We start from the raw sequence: 22,425 nt of genomic DNA, 5'->3' as shown, positions 1-22,425 counted from the left end.
AATAGATGATACATAATCTGATCAGAAATGCTTTGATATATATTATGAAATGGTTTGTGTGAGGGGTGATTTTTTCTCATTTTTCTCGCTTGGAGGGACCATTAAGAAACATGATCCCCGCTGCTACCGGGTTAGGCCCACTACCCTCGCTTGAGACACAAAAACAGTTCCTCCGCCAAGTTTGTTCCTCTCGTTGTGTGATGATGGGTGTGTCAAGTGTTGGCTGCTTATGGTTATGACAGGTAACTCTCAATTTACGTGAGTATTGTGTCCTTGAAGAGGTGGCGTAAATCAAAAACAATGTAAATCAAACAAGAGGTAGGTTCATACCCTTATTGCCTACTGTATCACTCTGACTCCTCTCCCTCTCGTGGTTCCTCCTCTGGCTGCCCTTCCCCTCGTGGTAGCACAGCAGCGAGGGTGTTGTTGTTGTTGAGTAGCGTGGCAGCGTGGGTACTGTATTGTTGTTCAAGTGGCGCGCAGGAAGAACTGAGCTCAGCTCTGTGGCCGCGGCACCGTGTGAGTCTAGGTGCGTGAGACATCTGGTGGCCACTCCATAAAATATCGCGTACAGGTGAAAAATACGTGTAAATTAAACATTTTATTTGGATTTTGGACCCCCAAAATTGCCAGTGATTGCTAGCTACTTTAACTAAAACTTGGTCAGGGCCTGTTGAAGTGATGAGGACTCACACACTATAAAATCTCTCACGTGATAAATCATGATGCACTGTGCCTATATTCTACAAGACATTGATCCCAAGTGTTTATACTAACATTTTTCAGGTGCATTGGTGAGAAACACTCTACCATCCAGTTATTACAAGCTAAATACTCGCAACAAAGCTTACACCATTCTCGCATTTTTTCTACTCTCCTGCCGCACGTATAGCTAGAACCATTTTTCCAATAGTTTCCACGAAGACAAATGTTTCATCTGGCAAGTACCGAACAGAATCTAGTCGGTAGAACTCGTGGTAAAAGATATTTAACCCTAAAATACTATTGTTGTCTGGAATCCCGGCATGGGGGGGTTAATTTCTGTCGTGGAAGGAAATCTGTTAGACATACGGTGCTGTACGGCCGTGACATTTCAGTTAGCATTCTGCCCTTGGTGCGTGAGGTACGTTTGTGTTTTTCCTGTGCTTAACCCAGTAGCAGTGACGGGCCAAATTTGTGGCTTTACCGTGTACCAGCGACAGGCCAAATTTGTGGCTTTACCGTGTACCAGCGACAGGCCAAATTTGTGGCTTTACCGTGTACCAGCGACAGGCCAAATTTGTGGCTTTACCGTGTACCAGCGACGGGCCAAATTTGTGGCTTTACCATGTACCAGCGATGGGCCAAATTTTTCACATGATATAAACCCCCCCAAAAATAGATGATGCATAAACTGATCACAAATGCGTTGATATCTATTATGAAATGGTTTGCGTGAGTAATGATTTTTTTCTCCTTTTTTTCGCACATAGAGGGGATTTTAAGAAACATGATCCCCGCAGCTACCGGGTTAATTCCTGAACTGTTCCCAATTGGCTGGAATTCTGGATACGATAGTAATTATGACATATCAAGTATAACGCAGGCAATAGGGCTTCCCAGGCTGGAACATTTCGGGGGACGTGTGAACTCCACGTGTGGCACAACTCAACACACTCGGCCAACACTGCCTGGCGCTGGTGCCTTCATTAGGGAAAGGTAGCGTTTTTTTAAAACGCTTTTTTTCACTATTGTTTCCTTTTTTTTCCCTTGAACTGTCTCCTTTGCTGTTAAAAAATAAAATAATAAATAAAATAAAGCATGGAGGCAAATTGCCAAGCAGTGTACACTTGCTCCGCATCATGAGTCATGACGTGTGTGAATATTACAGCCGCGTGGCACCATGTAAGAAACTACAGGGTCAAGAAATGGCAATGGCTGAGAGCTGTCGTCGGGGCTGAGCATTACACATGCAAGCAATGGCTCAGAGCCGTGGCTGTACAGGTTAATGAATCCCAATTAAATTTGAGTACATTAACACCTAACAGTGAGTGGTGGAGGGTGTCGGTAAAGGCCAGTGTCCTGCAGTACTACAGGTGATGACGGTCACATATGAGGTGATTCGCACACACAGTGATCATGCACGTCAACCCAGCCACCAGTGTTCAGTCCAGTACCGTGGTGTGCAGGTGTGTCGCTGAGGAGTCAGGAAGTGCACAAGTAGCTACGACTTCTTACTGTGCAAATAAGTGGTCAGTATGAGTGAAAGGGGAAAAGTTGGGGTTCTGTAAGCACACTCCAATTAACCTACGTTATAATGAGTTGGCACAACAAAACTTTGCTTAGTGAACAGCTTCTCAGCGATATAATTGTTTGTTAAGGGGGCTTGCCTGTACCTTGATGGAACATGTGACCTAACACATCTCCCACACACCAGGAAGGACTACTGGCCATGAGTGTAGCGTTGAGGAAGACTTGCTGCCCCCTCTCCCTCAAGGCTGGTCTGCAGCCTGAGTGGCCAGGAGCAGCGGAGCAGACTGTCACTGGTGTGAGGACCAAGGCCTGATCAGAAGGACCACCACCACCGTGCTGCTGCCTTCTCCAGCCATAAAGGAAGGGAAAGGTTGAGTGTCAGGACTGTAGGACAATTTGATAGGGGAGAGGAAGTTCATCAGACACAGCCTTGCACACACTGGTTCAGGAAACCATGAGAGCCAGGAGTGTGAGAAAAGCCTCCCTGGGAAGGGTGACTTTGACTAAGACACTCACTCATTCTGCTGAAAGAAATCATGATTGTGCAGTTTGTGGGGAAAGTTTCAGCAAGAAGGGTAAACTCAAGACACACATTCTTACACACACTGCTGAAAAAAATCATGAATGTGAAGTTTGTGGGAAAAGATTTAATCAGAAGAGTCACCTCAATGCACACATCCTTACACACACTGGTGAGAGAAATCATGAATGTGAAGTTTGTGGGAAAAGATTTAATCATAAGGGTAACCTCAACAGACACATCCTTACACACACTGGTGAAAAAAATCATGAATGTGAAGTTTGTGGGAAAAGATTTAATCGGAAGAGTGACCTCAACAGACACATCCTTACACACACTGGTGAAAGAAATCATGAATGTGAAGTTTGTGGGAAAAGATTTAATCAGAAGGGACACCTCAACACACACATTCTTACACACACTGGTGAAAGAAATCATGAATGTGAAGTTTGTGGGAAAAGATTTAATCAGAAGGGTCACCTCAACACACACATTCTTACACACACTGGTGAAAGAAATCATGAATGTGAAGTTTGTGGGAAAAGATTTAATCTGAAGGGCCACCTCAACACACACATTCTTACACACACTGGTGAAAGAAATCATGAATGTGAAGTCTGTGGGAAAAGATTTATTCATAAGGGTCACCTCAACGTACACATCCTTACACACACTGGTGAAAAAAATCATGAATGTGAAGTTTGTGGGAAAAGATTTAATCAGAAGTGTGACCTCAACAGACACATCCTTACACACACTGGTGAAAGAAATCATGAATGTGAAGTTTGTGGGAAAAGATTTAATCGGAAGAGTCACCTCAACACACACATCCTTACACACACTGGTGAAAGAAATCATGAATGTGAAGTTTGTGGGAAAAGATTTAATCGGAAGAGTCACCTCAACACACACATCCTTACACACACTGGTGAAAGAAATCATGAATGTGAAGTTTGTGGGAAAAGATTCTGTTTAAAGTCATACCTGAAGACTCATAGCATAAGACACACTGGTCACAAAGGGTTCAAATGTGATGCTTGTGGAAAGCGTTTCATGACCAGAGGTGAGATTAGCAGACATGTGAAGATTCACCTCTGAGGTGTTGTGTTGTGCTGCTGTATGTGGGAGAGTGTAGGCGGTGCAGGGCAGCATTGACTAGCATGAAGGACAGAAAATATAGCCCAGATGGGGAATTAAGGCAGGTTGTGTGTGTGTGTGTGTGTGTGTGTGTGTGTGTGTGTGTATGTATTTACCTATTTGTAATGACCTGTTTGTAGTCTCTGTGTATGTATTTACTACTGTACCATGCCTAGCTAAGCTGTAATAGTCCCGTCTCCATATCTACATTCCTTTGCCTTTCCATCATTTGTTGGGCACTGTACGCCTCCACCACCTCTTCCTGCAAGCTGTTCCATGTGTTAATGGGATAGCCTGCCCCCCTTGTATGTCAGTAAATGTGATAAATGAGATAACTTGCACTCCTTGTATGTCAGTAAATGTGATAAATGAGATAACCTACACCCCTTGTATGTCAGTAAATGTGATCAATGAGGTAACTTGCACCCCTTGTATGTCAGTAAATGTGATAAATGAGATAACTTGCACTCCTTGTATGTCAGTAAATGTGATAAATGAGATAACCTACACCCCTTGTATGTCAGTAAATGTGATAAATGAGATAACCTACACCCCTTGTATGTCAGTAAATGTGATCAATGAGGTAACTTGCACCCCTTGTATGTCAGTAAATGTGATAAATGAGATAACCTACACCCCTTGTATGTCAGTAAATGTGATAAATGAGATAACCTACACCCCTTGTATGTCAGTAAATGTGATAAATGAGATAACCTACACCCTTGTATGTCAGTAAATGTGATAAATGAGATAACCTACACCCCTTGTATGTCAGTAAATGTAATAAATGAGATAACCTACACCCTTGTATGTCAGTAAATGTGATAAATGAGATAACCTACACCCCTTGTATGTCGGTAAATATACCTGTCTATGTAGTGCCTGTAGGCAAAGTGGTCTGTGACAAATGACAAATATCTGTTGAAATATCAGGACTAGAGTTATGTTAATGAGATGAGATGGATGGATCCTTTTTTACCTCCTACTGTATGAGTTTCATGTATCAAGGAACTATGCATTTGTAACTCCTTCACTTTCCCTCATAACCCGTCCGCTGCGATTGGCACGAATTTGGCTTTTATTTGTAGCCCGGTAACATATACTCCTATGTCCTTCTCTGCCTCTGTGGTGGATAGTGGAGTGTTTCCCATGTGGTATTGGTGTGCTGGATATCCCCTCCCAAGGTGCAGGACTTTACATTTTTCTTCATTGAATTGTAGCAGCCACTTTTTGTTCCATTCCTGTAGCTTGGTGAGGTCTGACTGTAGGAAATCTGCAGTCAAGGGGTTAAGAAGATGAGAGAGTTTTAAGGTTTCTGCCCCTTTGTTCCAGGGTTTATTTCCCTAAGTTAAGCCTTCAGTAAATATTTAGTGATTTGCATCATTTCTTCTGGATGCAAACATTTTTACCTGTTCTGAATTTTATTATGTTAACAAAGTTCTAGTTATTTCTCTATGAAGTGGCAGAAATACACATCTGCTGGGAAGCATTGCATTGTTACAGTCATAACTTCATGTACAAAAAATATTAGTATTTCCACAGATAAATACCCAACTCCCTTCAAAAGCTGTTTACCTGTAATGGATTATTTTAGGCAACAATGGTTAGATTAGGTTAGGTAAGACTAGGCTAGATAAGGTAAGGTTAGATTAGGTTAGGTAAGTAAGAGTTCAACAGATATTAACTCAAATTACCTAACCTCACTTACCTCATAATCTAACCAAACCTTTTATAATACAAGGTTTATGAATATGAAACTGTACACTATAAACAAGCTAAATTCATATATAGCTGATTTAGGAAATAAAAGTAGTTATGCTTCAGTACACTGTGTGGTATCATTTGCCAAGTCATCTTCCCATTTACACCTGTCACTCTCCTGCACCTGTGTATTAGTTTAACCCGGTAGCAGCGGGGATCATGTTTCTTAACCCGTCCGCTGCGATTGGCACGGATTTGGCTTTCACTGCATGTAGCCTGGTAACTACTCCATGTCTTTCTCTGCCTCTGTGGTGGATAGTGGAGTGTTTCCCATGTGGTATTGGTGTGCTGGATACCCTTTCAAGGTGCAGGACTTTACATTTCTCATCATTGAATTGTAGCAGACACTTTTTGTTCCATTCCTGTAGCTTAGTGAGTTCTGACTGCAGGAAATCCGTAGTCAAGGTGTTAATTGTCCCTCTAAGTGAGAAAAATGAGAAAAAATCACCCCTCACACAAATGATTTCATAATATATATCAAAGCATTTGTGATCAGTTTATGTATCATCTATTTTGGGGGTTTATATCTTGGCACAAATTTGGCCCGTCGCTGCTACACGGTAAAGCCACAAATTTGGCCCGTCGCTGCTACATGGTAAAGCCACAAATTTGGCCCGTCGCTGCTACACGGTAAAGCCACAAATTTGGCCCGTCGCTGCTACATGGTAAAGCCACAAATTTGGCCCGTCACTGCTACGGGGTAATCAAGGCCAGCCCTTCCTACTATACATTTCAGCGGCGGACAAACGCTGTTTTTCGCAAATATCTCCTAAACGATTCGTTGGATCAGTATGATATTTCAGTACACTACCTTTAACACCCAGACCTAATTTATGGCTGATATACCATATTGCAATGTGTGTTATGTGAGGAGTTTACTGACTGATATTAAGCCTAATCCAGTCATCATATCTAAGGTGTTAACAGAATCGGACGAGTGTGGGGTACTCGTCTAACCCCTCCACCAACGCCCCGAACAACCCCCAGACCACTCCTTCCCTACCCGCATATAGCAGCAACCCCCTCCTCTCTTCCCTCGTCACCCCCTCACCATCCCCCTTCCCCCGAGGCTATGACTCAAGCAGAGGCAGGGTATAACTCATTGACTGCCGAGGCGCATCCAGGTGTTGTACAGTAATTATCAACGTGAAATACGTCTTGCCTCCATGGAATTGTACCATGCTCTTAGTTAATAATCATATCTATACATATACACCTACATAACATTCTAATATATAATACAGTGATGGGAGAAATAGGGAGGGACATAAGAATGATGAGGGAGGCGAGGAGCTAGGGGGAGAAGAGGAAGGACAATGAGAGCGAGAAGGGGGAGAAGTAGTTGGGAGGGTGTTGGGGGGGGGGGGCACACTTTCCTTCGAATGCGTCAACATGACTCGTCGGGTTTGTGTTATTTTCCACGAGTAAACTCCTCACATAACACATATAGTATCGTGGTATGTTAGCCATAAATTAGGTCCGGATGTTAACTGTAGTGTGCTGAAATGTCATACTGATCCAACGATTCGTTTAGGAGATATTTGCGAAAAACAGCGTTTGTCCGCCGCTGAAATGTATAGTAGGTGCTCACTACAATCATTGCGCAGGGCCTCTGATCACTGGGGGGCCTAAGGATGTGCATAAAAGAATAGAGAAAGAAAATCAGGGCGGTGCTTTCATTATTCCCCCATGATAAAAAGCTCTATAAACAATATTAAACAAATTTAAGCAAAAAATAGATATTCATTTACTTTACATTGCTTAGGACAGGGATCTAATTTGTAGGGTGAGTACATATGAAAAAAAAAGTGAACAAGAGGCTAAATATGTTTTCATTTGAGAGGAGATGTCTAAGGGGGGATATGAGTGAGTAGTCGCCGCGGGTCGGAGGTGCTGCGCCTTGCTCGCGAAAACGCTGAATCGACATGGCTGGCCGAGCCAAGAACTCGGTGGAGCTCTGTTACGTTTGTGCGGATCCCACAGGCAATAAGTGGATAGGGTGCTGTCTGTGCCCTAAGTGGTGTCATGTGAAGTGTGCTCATCTGTCTGGAATTAAGTCGGAAAATATATCTAAAGTAAATTGGATTTGCGACCCATGTCTTCATAAAGCATCTAGCTACCAGAATTGTGGGAAAAATGGAAGAATTCAAGCTGGAATTATCTAAGGAAATATCAGAAGTGAAACAAGAAGTTGAGTCACAAGCGGTGAGCGTGAAGGAGGAGCTGGGGGAGGTGGCGCAGGATGTGGCGGACGTTTTGCAACGGGCTGAACATGTGGAGTCAGCAGATGCAACTTGGGCTGAGGTCACCAAACGTAAGAGGAAAGTTAAGAAGAATTTACTTGTTGTCAAGGCCTCGGAACAAGATAAAAAGGCTACAGAGTTGAAAAGTGAAGTTTCTGAGGCGGTGGCGTAGGTGGTAGTGGGTCATTGGCCACATTCCCGCCGCGTGATGAACGACGCGGTCCAGATCTCTTCGCTTCCACGGATTTTTCAGTCACCGCCACTACCCACATGCTGTCCTGAAGACCACCCCATCAACCCGGACTCTAGATCCAAGCAATCAGAAAATCGAACGAGTTCCGGGGGGGGTAACAGCTATGCGCAAGCGCCCGCCATAACACTGCCCTGCGCCAGAACGGCCGCTGGGCCAGGCCCCACCTGGAAGGGGAAGAAGCCTTGGTCCGAGGGCCCACCATCACTGGGAAGATGTCATCATGGCAACGGCAACAACGTAAAAAAAAAAAAAAAAAAAATTACATGGCATTCAGATTACTGATTCAAGATTCACTATTGGAGGTAATATTATAATGAACTTTGATGATGAGGAATGAGGCAGCCCAAAAATTGCAATCTGTGGAGAAAGTCAGTACTAAAAGTGTGGGAAAACTGAGGCCAAAGATCATGATTTGTAATGTGCACAAGGAGGAGACTGGGGATAAGATAATTGAGACACTGCTTAAAAGAAATGAGTTCCTACACTCGATTCCACAAGTTGAGGAGAAAATTGAGAAAATTTTTCGTAAGCCTGCTGCCGGTGGCACAGCACATTATATCCTGAAATGTGATCCAATGGTTAGAGAGCTAATCTACAAGCACCATGATAGAACAAAACTTGAATGGGTGGTGTATACTGTGAGAGACAGATACCATGCAATAATATGTTATCATTGTCAGAGATTTGGTCATATTGAGTCCAAATGCACTGCCAAGGCCAATGGTGAGAACCCAGTATGTTATAAATGTGCAGGAGAGCATAAAGCGAAAGACTGCCCCGGAACTTAGAGCAAATGTATAAATTGTGTGAGGTACAAGAAGTCTGAAGTTAATCACTCGGCGAATAACCAGTGTTGTGTAGTTTTTCAGACTGAAATTGAGAGAATTCGTAACATAACACATCATGGCTACTAATTCCTCAGATACAAAGATTAAATGTGGTCTGCTAAATGTTCAGTCTGTGGGAAACAAAACTCTAGATATCCGTGATCTCATCAAAGAAAAGGATCTTGACATTTTAGCGGTAACTGAAACATGGCTAAATGACTACGACGTCGCCAAGATTCGTGAGATGACGCCATGCAGTAACTCGTACCTTTCTACATGTTCCGAGGGAGACAAGAAGGGGTGGTGGTGTTGGGATCTTTCTTTCGAATTCTTTTAAGAAGATTCGGAGAAAAGCATCAGAAAGGTGGGATACCTTTGAATTAGTGCAAGTCATCTGTGAAATTGATAGAAGGAAATGCACCTTTATTGTGGTGTATCGACCTCCGGATACAAGAGCAGAGGTCTTTATTGATGATTTTCGCACATTTTTGGAGTCTGTGGATATGGTGAGTGCAAATGTGTTCATCTGTGGTGACTTTAATCTATGGATTGATGATCCTGAAAATTCTTCTGCCATGGCCTTCATTGAGATGATGGACAGTCTCAACCTGATTAATAAAGTGAATGAGATGACTTCTTTAGGGGGTCATGTGCTAGACTTGGTTTTCAGCGATATAGACGGTGATCTAGTGCAAGGTGTGTTGATGAAATATGTTGTATATCCCCGGTGCATAAATTGGTAACCTTTGAAATTTCATACGTGAGGGAAGCAGTGCAGAGAAAAAAGATCACGTTCAGATTGCGAAAGAATTTTCAACCAGAAATATTGATTAACTCTGTAATACAGGAAATTACTATTAACTGTCGTGAAATCTGTGAACATGGCTCGGTGTTACGTGTAAATTGTGCTACCTGCCTGGTTAAGCTATGTAATGGTTTAGCTAAAGATGAGTATAACAGCCTCTGTCCTCTGATTGAAAAGGAGATAGTGGAGAGAGATCATGCACCTTGGTTTAATGCGGAAATACTGAGGGCAAAAAGAGAGAAGAAAAAAGAAAGACTGTGGCGTAGGCAAAAAACAGATGAGGCAAGAAGAGCATACAGGAGGCGAGAAACCAAGAAAATCGGCTTGTGATAAAACGGAAAAGGGAATACTATCGGAATAAGGTTGTGGAGGCAGGGCCTAACATGAATAAATCCTAACCCACTTAGCCAGTGGGTACCTCTTTGGCCGACTGGTAAAGGAGTGGCTTTCCCGTTACGCTGGTCGCGGGTTCGATCCCCGGCGCCGGCAAAAGCTTTCCTTGTCTGGATTAATTTCTCGTGTGTTTCGTTACACGCAGAGGCCGTGTGGGAGTGTAGTAAAGAGAAAATTGTGGCATTTCAACACAGTACAGAACAGTATAGACTCTATGAGCCCAGGGTCAACCTGGAACTGGGTTTGAGAGCATTTGAGAAGAGTGCCCGGCTCTATAATGAGTCACCCGAGGACGTTAAGAACAGTGACAGTCTGGCAGTGTTGAAGAAAGCGCTGAAGACTCACTTGTTCACTAAATCCTACGACTTAACAAATATGAGGATTGAGGACAAGTTGAGGTGCTAATATTACTGTTATAATGTTAGCGGCCCTGTGGAGCGCTGGCGGACCGGGGCCTGAAACCTCATCAACGGTAAACGGTATGATAGAGCTGTATAAAATGTTTTCAGATTGCGATAACTTAGACGTGGATACTTTCTTTACACTAGAGGAGGGCAACTCTAGATGGTCTGAGTCCCGCAGCAAAGTGTGCCAGATGTGTGACGCCTGGCTGGGAGAAACCTCGAGCCTCCTGTGACATCAAGATCAAGACCAAGATCAGGCCCCGAGATTTGATTTTCTCTTCTCTGTTCTTTGGAAACACACGATCAATTAATCAAGCCAAGGAGAGGGTGTTCCCCGGCTGCCTGGGACGTGACGGGAGAGCCAAAGAGGTAGAGTTATTAACACATGCAGCCGTGAACACTTTTTGAAGAGGCGCTGTGGGATTACTTGTGTGGGGAGAGGAAGGAAGGTGAGGCCAAAAGGGTGCTGTGTGTGTCTTCCTCATAGGTAAGGGGGCTTCGTGGTGCAGTGGTTAGCACACTCAGCTCACAACCGAGAGAGCCTGGCTTCGTGGTGCAGTGGTTAGCACACTCAGCTCACAACCGAGAGAGCCCGGGTTCGATTCCCGGGCGGAGTGGACAAATTTGGGCGGCCTTTCCGATACCCTACGCCCCTGTCCACCCAGCAGTGAATGGGTACCAGGTATTAATCGGGGGTTGTGTCCCATCTCCTGGGATCTGACTAATTCCTGGGATCTCCTATAATTCCTGGGAGCTCCTATAATTCCTGGGAGCTCCTATGATTCCTTCCCCTTCTGTCTCTCTCCGGCATATGACCACAGATGTTGCGCCGACTAAACCAAACTTTCCTTTTCTCAGGGGTAACAATGGATAACACTCACTAGTTTGGTTAGGGCTTAATTAAGGTGTGGAATGGTGGAGTTTGTGTTTCCCCGTGTGGGTGGGTGCTACTTATTTCCCTGTGTGCATGTTAGTTTAACCCGGTAGCAGCGGGGATCATGTTTCTTAATGGTCCCCCCAAACGAGAAAAATTAGAAAAAATCACCCCTCACACAAACCATTTCAAAATATATATCAAAGCATTTGTGATCAGATTATGTATCATTTATATTGGGTGGTTTATGAATAGGCACGAACTCGGCGCAAATTTGTTTGGACTCCCATATCTCAAAAAGTACTGGTTCAATCTTCCTCAGGTTTTGACAGTAGGTAGACATACATATGAACTATTTAGTATCCAAAATTTAGCCCTCTGTGTGTAGCATTTTTTGAGTTGTGGCCAAAAAACGGGGATCAATAATAAGTAAGCGAAAAATTATTAATATGCAAGTATTTTGATAAGTTGGGAGACACCACCAAGCCTGTCCTCTGCCATGCCGTGTTATCTTAAGCCCAAATAGCCCTATCTTGACTTAGTGAATAGTAAGGAACTCGGCGCAAAAAATTTTGGACTGCCATATCTCAAAAAGTACTGGTTCAATCTTCTTCAGGTTTTGACAGTAGGTAGACATACATATGAACTTTATTTACTATATTTACTAAATTTAGCCGTCTGTGTGCATCATTTTTTTAGATATGGCCGAAAAATGGGGCTCAATAATAAGTAAGCGAAAAATTATTAATATGCAATAATTTTGTTAAGTTGGGAGACACCACCAAGCCTGTGCTCTGCCATGCCACGTTATCTTCCCCAAATATCCCTATTTTAACTTAGTGAATAGTAACGAACTCGGCGCATGAACTCAGTGCAAAAAAGTTTGGACTCCTATATCTCAAAAAGGACTGGTTCAATCTTCCTCAAGTTTTGACAGTAGGTAGACATACATGTGAACTATATAGTATCCAAATTTTAGCCGTCTGTGTGCAGTATTTTTTGAGTTATGGCCAAAAAACAGGGAACAATAATAAGGAAGCAAAAAATTATTAATATGCAAGTATTTTGATAAGTTGGGAGACACCACCAAGCCTGTGCTCTGCCATGCCGTGTTATCTTAAGCCCAAATAGCCCTATCTTGACTTAATGAATGGGCACGAACTCGGCGCAAAAGTTTTTGGACTCCCATATCTCAAAAAGTAGTGGTTCAATTTTCCTCAACTTTTGACAGTAGGTAGATATACATATGAACTATATAGTCTCCAAAATTTAGCCCTCTGTGAGCAGCATTTTTTGAGTTATGGCCGAAAAACTGGGATCAATAATGCGGCGCTATCTAGTTACCAGTTAAATTTGCCATGTCTGTAGTAGTAGTAATGGTTATAGTAGTAGAAGTGGTTGGTTTTCTTTCTCATTGTTTTGCTTTCTTTATTTCCTTCTCTCTTTCTTCCTTTATTTTTCATTCTTCTCTCTTTCTCTCCTTTCCTATTTGTTGATTTATGTTTTTTTTTCTTTTTTTTCTACAGCAAAGGATACAGCACAAGGGCACAAAAAAAGGAAACAATAAAAAAGCCTGCTACTCGATGTATAGGATATGTTAAGGGTTATAGGATATGTTAAGGATATATGTTATATGATATGTTAACTGAGTAGCAGCGAGGATGATGTTTCTTAATGGTCCCTCCAAGCGAGAAAACTGAGAAAAAATCATCACTCACACAAACCATTTCATAATATATATCAAAGCATTTGTGATCAGATTATGTATCATCTATTTTGGGGGGTTTATATCAGGGCACAAATTTGGCCCGTCGCTGCTACACGGTAAAGCCACAAATTTGGCCCATCACTGCTTCACGGTAAAGCCACAAATTTGGCCCGTCGCTGCTACACGGTAAAGCTACAAATTTGGCCCGTCGCTGCTACACGGTAAAGCCACAAATTTGGCCCGTCGCTGCTACACGGTAAAGCCACAAATTTGGCCCGTCGCTGCTTCACGGTAAAGCCACAAATTTGGCCCATCACTGCTTCACGGTAAAGCCACAAATTTGGCCCATCACTGCTTCATGGTAAAGCCACAAATTTGGCCCATCACTGCTTCACGGTAAAGCCACAAATTTGGCCCGTCGCTGCTACCGGGTTATGGGCAGGATAAGGTAAACCTGTAAACCAGCAACATATCCCCTATTAAGTTGCCGGGTCCAACAGTGCTGGACCAGTGATTGTTGTCAGGCTGTGTTTTGAGAATACTGTAGAGTTCCTTTGGTTCCTAACATGCTTTTTTTTTTTTTTGTTGTTTTTGTCCATGCTGTCCCATATCAGCGTTTCTGGAGGGGCCTGCTGGATGGTAGTCGGGCCCCTCCCGTCATGGCGCAGGCAAGTGTTTTATAGTGCCGCCAGGTTTTGTTGGCACATGCTGCCCCCCCCCGGAGCTCGTTCTTGATTCACTTGGATGGTTTCTTCTAGAGTCTGGGTTGATGGGTGGTCTTCAGGACAGCATGTGGGATGTCTTAAGCTTAATTTGGTGCTAACTTTAACCCGTCTGCTGCGATTGGCACGGATTTCGCCTTCACTGGTAGCCTGGTAACATTATAGTCCCAGGTCTTTCTCTGCCTCTGTGGTGGATAGTGGAGTGCTTCCCATGTGTTGGCAGTGTGCTGGATATCCCCTCCCAAGGTGCAGGACTTTGCATTTTTCTTCATTGAATTGTAGCAGCCACTTTTTGATCCATTCCTGTAGCTTGGTGATGTCTTCTTGTTAGAAATCCGCAGCCAAGGGGGTAAATTTATTAGTTTTCTATTTATTTATTATGTATTCGTTTTTGGGCATTTTCATTAGGTGAAAATTTTCAAAAAAATAATAATGAGCTAAGCACATAAGAAAATGAGTTGTGACCACCTCAAATATACATGATTACTGTTCATCAATACTTTTCAATGCAGTAAATAATTTGGTTCCTCCATTAAGTTTTGATAACTGGTGGTTTTCTCTAAAGGTCTGGTTCACGTGCATTGCTATCCTGGATCCTTTCTTTGAGCTTAATAGGAAAAAAATGTGTCATAGTTATAGGTTTTGACATAGACTCCGTATCCTTGACTTGTGTCGGAGGGCTTTGCCGCAGCAGCTCGCTGGATAGGCGGCAACACTCGTGCATAGTCGGTTAGTAGCGAACACCCAGTGCTTCAAGTAAGTAGTACCCCGCGCTACACTCCCTTGCTGTCGCTGATATTGCTTTATTGTTTCTTGCTTCTAATTCAGCGGTTCTTAACCCGGGGGTCGTGATGTCCTTGGAATGAGGTGAGTTGTTTTGAGGAATATTGGATTCTATTCATATGGTGTAAGGTTTTCTGCATGTTATACCGTATCTACAACTTCTGTAATAAATTATAAGTGGGAAGAGTTTTACAATCTGTGATAACTTGCTAATAAGCCAATGAAGTAGTCAAGACAAATACATTATAATTTTACTGTGTACACCAGCTTATAATTTTGCATTTAGTAAAACTAGGCTATTATTTTGCATTCATGAACACTAGGCTATTATTTACCATTTAGGAATAATATGCTATTTGAATTCATGAATACGAGGCTATTATTTTGCATTTAGGAATACCAAGCAATCATTTAGCATTTACGAATACAAAGCTATGATTTTGCATTTAGGAGACTAGGCTATTAATTTGCATTTAGGAAACTTTAGTCTGTTCACTTAACCTAGATTCTTGGTGCCTAGGCAGGTTGGTAAGCTTGCAGCTTACCAACCTGGTAAGCTTGCAGCTGCGCCTCTCTGCCGCTAATACTCATGTCGGACCAGATCTTGCATGCTTGAGTGAGACATGTTTCTTTAGTATATGCCATAGCTCACCTCATATACGAGCTAGCCTGTTTTGGTTGACACCATCAGACTCAGCAGTGACTGTAGAATCAAGATGTATTGTAAAAACTCAACAAAACAAAAAAGAAAATGGTATTACGATGAGCTGAACCGTGAAGATGTTAAAAAAATGTTTATAACAAGTTTTACTTATGCTCACTATTTTAAACAGTTGCTCATTGACTGCAGAAATATATTATTACGTTACGTAGGAAAATCTCTCGTGAACACGATAGTCTGATCAGAATGCAGATAGAGCTCCACATATTGAAAACACAGGGTTGTTTATAGCAACATTTCACTTGCTGCAACCATCATGACGCGCGCAACACTCGTTTTTTTAACATCATCATACTGTGTGTCTTGAGCGCCATGATGGTTGGGGCAATGAGTTGCTATAAAGAAACATGTCTCACTTGAGCATACAAGACGTGGTCCAACATGAGTGTTAGCAGGAGGAGCAGCCAATCAGCTGCATGCTTACCAACCTGCCTAGGCGCCAGGAATCTAGCTTAAGTGAACAGACTAAAGTATGCTATTATGCATTTAGGAATACTAAACTATTATTTTGCATTGAAGAATACTAAGCTATTATTTTGCATTTAGGAAACTAGTAGGCTATTATGCATTTAGGAATACTAAACTATTATTTTGCATTGAAGAATACTAAGCTATTATTTTGCATTTAGGAAACTAGTAGGCTATTATGCATTTAGGAATACTAAAGTATTATTATGCATTTAGGAATACTAGCTACTCGCTGAAAGAGAGATGGAGATATGATATATTATTCATTTTTATATATACGTACTTATTTTTTATATACTAATAGTTCTAAACAGCACCTTACAGGCTCATTCTCATAGCACCATAAAAGTTTATCCTTGTATCTTAATATTTCTGTAATATCATTGAGGTATATTCATATCGGTTACAATTCTGTACGGGTTATAAAACACAGTACACATATTTTACTACATTTTGCTATACTCCAGAGTCAAACCAATGTTTCCTGATGCAATGTTAACCCGGTAGCAGCGACGGGCCAAATTTGTGGCTTTTCCATGTTGCAGCGACGGGCCAAATTTGTGGCTTTACCGTGTAGCAGTGATGGGCCAAATTTGCGGCTTTACCGTGTAGCAGTGACGGGCCAAATTTGTGCCATGAAATAAACCCCCAAAAATTGATGATACATATTCTGATCACAAATGCTTTGATATATATTATGGAATGGTTTGTGTGAGTGATGATTGTTTCTCATTTTTCTTGCTTAGAGGGACCATTAAGAAACATGATCCCCGCTGCTACCGGGTTAATAAAAAGACATCAGTTCTTAGGTACATAGATATGTATATATCTTTTATTACAATGAAAAGTACGCATTACACATGTCAGGGCAAGAAAATGATCTTTGATTTTCTCATATATGATTATCTTTTCAGATTTCTAAGATATATTATCCTGTTCCTTGATGTTCATGCCTTCATATTGTGCTTAGTGTTTGTGAAGATTATAAGACTTCATTACTTCCTATTGTGAAACCAAATTGTCGAGTCCGTTTGGGCGGAGCCTCCCGAGGGTCCATTTCTCCCCTCTGCTCTGCCACACAGTCCCAACACCTATCTCTTCCTCTCATATGTTACCTTTACCTTACATATGAGAGGAAGAGATAGGTGTTGGGACTGTGAATAGGAAAGGAAAAAGAACCTTGAGAACCTATGAACAGACTTGACAGTTTGGTTTCACTGTAGTGTTGTCTCCAGTGTTGAAAGATTTGAATTTGTTTCAGGATAGCCGGCGTGTGGGATGGGTGGAAGGTCCAACATTGCCTCTCTCGTGTTCAAGCCGCCTGGCGCTCCCGTCTCATCACTGGGTGAGTTGAGAAGTAGTTCTTATATACTCTGTTGTGCAGCAATGGCTGACTATCCACAGATATCTTAACCTGTCTGCTGCGATTGGAACGAATTTGGCCTTCACTGGTAACATATATTCTCATGTCTTTCTCTGCCTCTGTGGTGGATAATGGAGTGTTTCCCATGTGGTATTAGTATGCTGGATATCCCCTCCCAAGGTGCATGACTTTACATTTTTCTTCATTGAATTGTAGCAGCCACTTTTTGATCCATTCCTGTAGCTTGGTGAAGTCTTCTTGTAGGAAATCGCAATTAAGAGGTTAACTAGACTTGAAGTGCGTGGGCCCGGCTGGCTCACTCCACATATGCCTTGTCTACATAGCTGGGCGTTATCGCGATAAGTTATCGCGATACTTTATCGCTGATAACAAAATCGGATTATCGGCCATCCGCTACTTATTTAAATATATATCGGTATCTTCGTTACTTTTGTAACCAAACTAGCGATAATCGCTACTTTTTTTCCGCCTCTCAGAAAAAAAACGTTGTCTCCCTACCGCGCATGCGTGGCCCGGTGTTGTATGAAAAAACTTCGGGGTATGAAATATCTTCGGTGATGAGATTTCATGCTTAGATCATGAAAATTAAAACACTATGTTATTTTTTTTTATGCTACTCAAAAATCAAAATATCATAGAGAAAAATCATTTAACTTTGCCCCAAAAATGATTATTCACTGCCTCAAATTTGATATTCCATATTCGTTTGTGACCATTCCATGATTCTGAAGGCACCCGGTGTTGTATTATTTGGTGTCCCATCGTCAAAAGCTCGCGCTTTTGTTTACAAACACTGGTCTCTCGTGAATCGCATGCTCAGACCATTAAGTGTAGACCTGTTCAGTCTCACAATGCTTTTTTAACACATTAAGAGTTGCTGGAAAGCTGAATCAAACATACAGTACCACCATCCTCGCTGTTTCTAGAATGACGTACACTCTGTACATATAAATACAACTCGTACAGAGTGTCGTTCTAAAAACAGCGAGGATGATAATGTACTATGTCTGATTCAGCCTTCCAGCAACTCTTAATACGGTTTAAAAGCTTTGTGAGACTGTACAAATCTGGTCTGAGCATGCACTGCTCAGAGACCAGTGTTTGTAAACAATTTTTGACGGTGGGGACGCCAAATAACACAACACCGATTCAGGCATTTTAAGAAACATGGTTCCCGCAGCTACCGGGTTAAAACATCAAAAACTATAAAAAAGTAGTATCTTGAAAAAAAAGTGGAGGATTAGCCAAAAAATTTTCATCTCCTTTTTGTTAAGATTCTATTTATGCAGCTTTCACTCTCTTGTTTCCTACTGAACCCGGCAGCAGCGACGGGCCAAATTTGTGGCTTTACCGTGTACCTGTGATGGGCCAAATTTTTGCCATGATATAAACCTCCCAGAATAAATGATGTATAAACTGATCACAAATGCTTTGATATATGTTATGAAATGGTTTGCTTGAGCGATGATTTTTTTCTCATTAACCCATCTGCTGCGATTCGTATGGATTTGGCCTTCACTGGTAGCCTGGTAACATATACTCCCAGGTCTTTCTCTGCCTCTGTGATGGATAGTGGTGTGTTTCCCATGTGGTATTGGTGTGCTGGATATCCTCTCCCAAGGTGCAGGACTTTACAATTTTCCTCATTGAATTGTAGCAGCCACTTGTTGTTCCATTCCTGTAGCTTGGTGATGTCTTCTTGTGGGAAATCCGGTGAAGGGTTAATTCGCTTAGAGGGCCTTTAAGAAACCTGATCTCCTCAGCTACCGAGTTAACCAACTGCTCTTGTTGTCACATACGTCTTCTATCTACCTTCACACCTCAAGACAGGAACAATGTAAAGATGAAAAGGGTAAAACTCCATGTTACACCAACCTCCTTCCAGTGTTTTACAGAACTGTCTAATATGAAAGTAAAGGTAGCCATTCACTTGAGGTTCATGCCTACACCATGAGGCTTCGTGGTGCAGTGGTTAGCACACTCGGCTCACAACCGAGAGAGCCCAGGTTCAATTCCCGGGCGGAGTGGAAAAATTTGGGTGGCTTTTCCGATACCCTACGCCCCTGTCCACCCAGCAGTGAATGGGTACCAGGTATTAATCGGGGGCTGTGTCCCATCTCCTGGGATCTGTTCCCTTCTCCTATAATTCCTTCCCCTTCTGTCTCTCTCCGGCATATGACCACAGATGTTGCGCCGACTAAACGAAACTTTGTATGTGATGTTGAATGCTGTGCAGCAACTAATAGCCTCTGGAAAGTTAAAGAAACATCAAAATTTTGCTGTATAAAGTTTATGAGTGCAGTCTATTACATTGTATTTTGGCAGCAAGGGGGGTGGGGGTCAGGTCCGGTTAGGTTAGGTAAGATATAGCGATAGGCCAAATCCTGTAGCTTGGTGATGTCTGCTTGTAGGAAGTTTGCAGTCAACGGGTTAACTAGAACTTGGTCAGAGCCTGTTGAAGCGATGAGGACTCACACACTCAAAAATCTCTCACGTGATAAATCATGATGCACTGTCCTGTATTCTACAAGACATTGATCCCAAGTGTTTATGGTAACATTTTTCAGGTGCATTGGTGAGAAACACTCTACCATCCAGTTATTACAAGCTAAATACTCGCAACTAAGCTTACACCATTCTTGCATTTTTTCTACTCTCCTGCCGCACGTATAGCTAGAACCATTTTTCCAATAGTTTCCACAAAGACTAATGCTTAATCTGGCAAGTATCGGACGGAATCTAGTCAGTAGAACTCGTGGTAAAGAGATATTTAACCCTAGATTACTACTGTTGTCCGGAATCCCGGCATGGGGGGTTAATTTGTATCGTGGAAGGAAATCTGTTAGACATACGGTGCTGTACGGCCGTGACATTTTAGTTACCATTCTGCCCTTGGTGCGTGAGGTACGTTTGTGTTTTTCCCGCGCTTAACCCAGTACCAGCGACGGGCCAAATTTGTGGCTTTACCGTGTACCAGCGACGGGCCAAATTTTTCACATGATATAAACCCCCCAAAAAATACAGGCTGTACAGGTTAATAAATCCCAATTAAATTTGAGTACATTAACACCTAACAGTGAGTGGTGGAGGGTGTCGGTAAAGGCCAGTGTCCTGCAGTACTACAGGTGATGTTGGCCACATATGAGGTGATTCGCACACACAGTGATCATGCACGTCAACCCAGCCACCAGTGTTCAGTCCAGTACCGTGGTGTGCAGGTGTGTCACTGAGGAGTCAGGAAGTGCACAAGTAGCTACGGCTTTTTACTGTGCAAATAAGTGGTCAGTATGAGTGAAAGGGGAAAAGTTGGGGTTCTGTAAGCACACTCCAATTAACCTACGTTATAATGAGTTGGCACAACAAAACTTTGCTTAGTGAACAGCTTCTTAGCGATATAATTGTTTGTTAAGGGGGCTTGCCTGTACCTTGATGGAACATGTGACCTAACACATCTCCCACACACCAGGAAGGACTACTGGCCATGAGTGTAGCGTTGAGGAAGACTTGCTGCCCCCTCGCCCTCAAGGCTGGTCTGCAGCCTGAGTGGCCAGGAGCAGCGGAGCAGACTGTCACTGGTGTGAGGACCAAGGCCTGATCAGAAGGACCACCACCACCGTGCTGCTGCCTTCTCCAGCCATAAAGGAAGGGAAAGGTTGAGTGTCAGGACTGTAGGACAATTTGATAGGGGAGAGGAAGTTCATCAGACACAGCCTTGCACACACTGGTTCAGGAAACCATGAGAGCCAGGAGTGTGAGAAAAGCCTCCCTGGGAAGGGTGACTTTGACTAAGACACTCACTCATTCTGCTGAAAGAAATCATGATTGTGCAGTTTGTGGGGAAAGTTTCACCAAGAAGGGTAAACTCAAGACACACATTCTTACACACACTGCTGAAAAAAATCATGAATGTGAAGTTTGTGGGAAAATATTTAATCGGAAGAGTCACCTCAATGCACACATCCTTACACACACTGGTGAGAGAAATCATGAATGTGAAATTTGTGGGAAAAGATTTAATCATAAGGGTAACCTCAACACACACATCCTTACACACACTGGTGAAAGAAATCATGAATGTGAAGTCTGTGGGAAAAGATTTAATCGGAAGGGTCACCTCAACACACACATTCTTACACACACTGGTGAAAGAAATCATGAATGTGAAATTTGTGGGAAAAGATTTATTCATAAGGGTCACCTCAACGTACACATCCTTACACACACTGGTGAAAAAAATCATGAATGTGAAGTTTGTGGGAAAAGATTTAATCAGAAGTGTGACCTCAACAAACACATCCTTACACACACTGGTGAGAAAAATCATGAATGTGAAGTTTGTGGGAAAAGATTTAATCGGAAGAGTCACCTCAACAGACACATCCTTACACACACTGGTGAGAGAAATCATGAATGTGAAGTTTGTGGGAAAAGATTTAATCTGAAGGGTAACCTCAACACACACATCCTTACACACACTGGTGAAAGAAATCATGAATGTGAAGTTTGTGGGAAAAGATTTAATCGGAAGAGTACCCTCAACAGACACATCCTTACACACACTGGTGAAAGAAATCATGAATGTGAAGTTTGTGGGAAAAGATTTAATCGGAAGAGTACCCTCAACACACACATCCTTACACACACTGGTGAAAGAAATCATGAATGTGAAGTTTGTGGGAAAAGATTCTGTTTAAAGTCATACCTGAAGACTCATAGCATAAGACACACTGGTCACAAAGGGTTCAAATGTGATGCTTGTGGAAAGCGTTTCATGACCAGAGGTGAGATTAGCAGACATGTGAAGATTCACCTCTGAGGTGTTGTGTTGTGCTGCTGTATGTGGGAGAGAGTAGGCAGTGCAGGGCAGCATTGACTAGCATGAAGGACAGAAAATATAGCCCAGATGGGGAATCAAGGCAGGTTGTGCTTGTGTGTGTGTGTGTGTGTGTGTATATTTACCTATTTGTATTGACCTGTTGGTAGTCTACCGGGCCCGGCCTAAGCTGTAATAGTCCCGTCTCCATATCTACATTCCTTTGCCTTTCCATCATTTTTTGGGCACTGTACGCCTCCACCACCTCTTCCATAAGCTGTTCCATGTGTTAATGAGATAGCCTGTCCCCCTTGTATTTCAGTAAATGTGATCAATGAGGTAACCTACACCCCTTGTATGTCAGTAAATGTGATAAA

At 42.5% G+C, this 22,425-nt stretch overlaps 2 protein-coding genes across 17 annotated transcripts in view; one reads left to right on the top strand and one right to left on the bottom strand.

Annotated features, from left to right (window-relative positions):
• The first annotated feature begins 2,471 nt into the window (after positions 1 to 2,471).
• LOC127002980 (putative zinc finger protein 66) overlaps positions 2,472 to 22,425 on the top strand; it is a 92,006-nt gene continuing 72,052 nt past the window's right edge. For 2 of the 14 annotated variants that reach the window (XM_050869314.1, XM_050869313.1), the window contains exons 1-2: positions 10,744 to 10,944; positions 17,113 to 17,196. In XM_050869314.1, coding sequence (XP_050725271.1) covers positions 17,130 to 17,196 — 67 coding nt within the window. In that variant the 5' untranslated portion in view covers positions 10,744 to 10,944; positions 17,113 to 17,129. Of the gene's footprint in view, positions 2,603 to 10,504; positions 11,025 to 17,112; positions 17,197 to 20,701; positions 22,336 to 22,425 lie in introns of those variants that run through there. The other 12 variants (XM_050869308.1, XM_050869309.1, XM_050869310.1 and 9 more) reach the window with 12 other exon arrangements.
• Positions 2,596 to 21,702, bottom strand: LOC127002979 (uncharacterized). 3 transcript variants are annotated; one of them, XM_050869304.1, is made up of 2 exons: positions 21,686 to 21,702; positions 2,596 to 3,652 (listed from the first exon to the last, which is right to left on the bottom strand). In XM_050869304.1, the coding sequence occupies exon 2, from the start codon at positions 3,608 to 3,610 to the stop codon at positions 2,651 to 2,653; it is 960 nt and encodes a 319-aa protein (XP_050725261.1). In that variant the 5' UTR covers positions 3,611 to 3,652; positions 21,686 to 21,702; the 3' UTR covers positions 2,596 to 2,650. The 3 variants fall into 3 exon arrangements, with proteins under 3 accessions (XP_050725261.1, XP_050725262.1, XP_050725263.1); XM_050869305.1 differs by lacking the exon at positions 21,686 to 21,702 and adding an exon at positions 21,602 to 21,619; XM_050869306.1 differs by lacking the exon at positions 21,686 to 21,702 and adding an exon at positions 3,653 to 3,984 and having other exon boundaries at positions 2,596 to 3,568.

This window comes from Eriocheir sinensis, chromosome 24 (genome assembly GCF_024679095.1).
Source record: "Eriocheir sinensis breed Jianghai 21 chromosome 24, ASM2467909v1, whole genome shotgun sequence".
Classification (NCBI taxonomy): Eukaryota; Metazoa; Arthropoda; class Malacostraca; order Decapoda; family Varunidae; genus Eriocheir; species Eriocheir sinensis.
The sequence above is the reverse complement of the archived record's forward strand: the minus strand, read 5'-3'. Positions and strand labels throughout refer to the sequence as shown.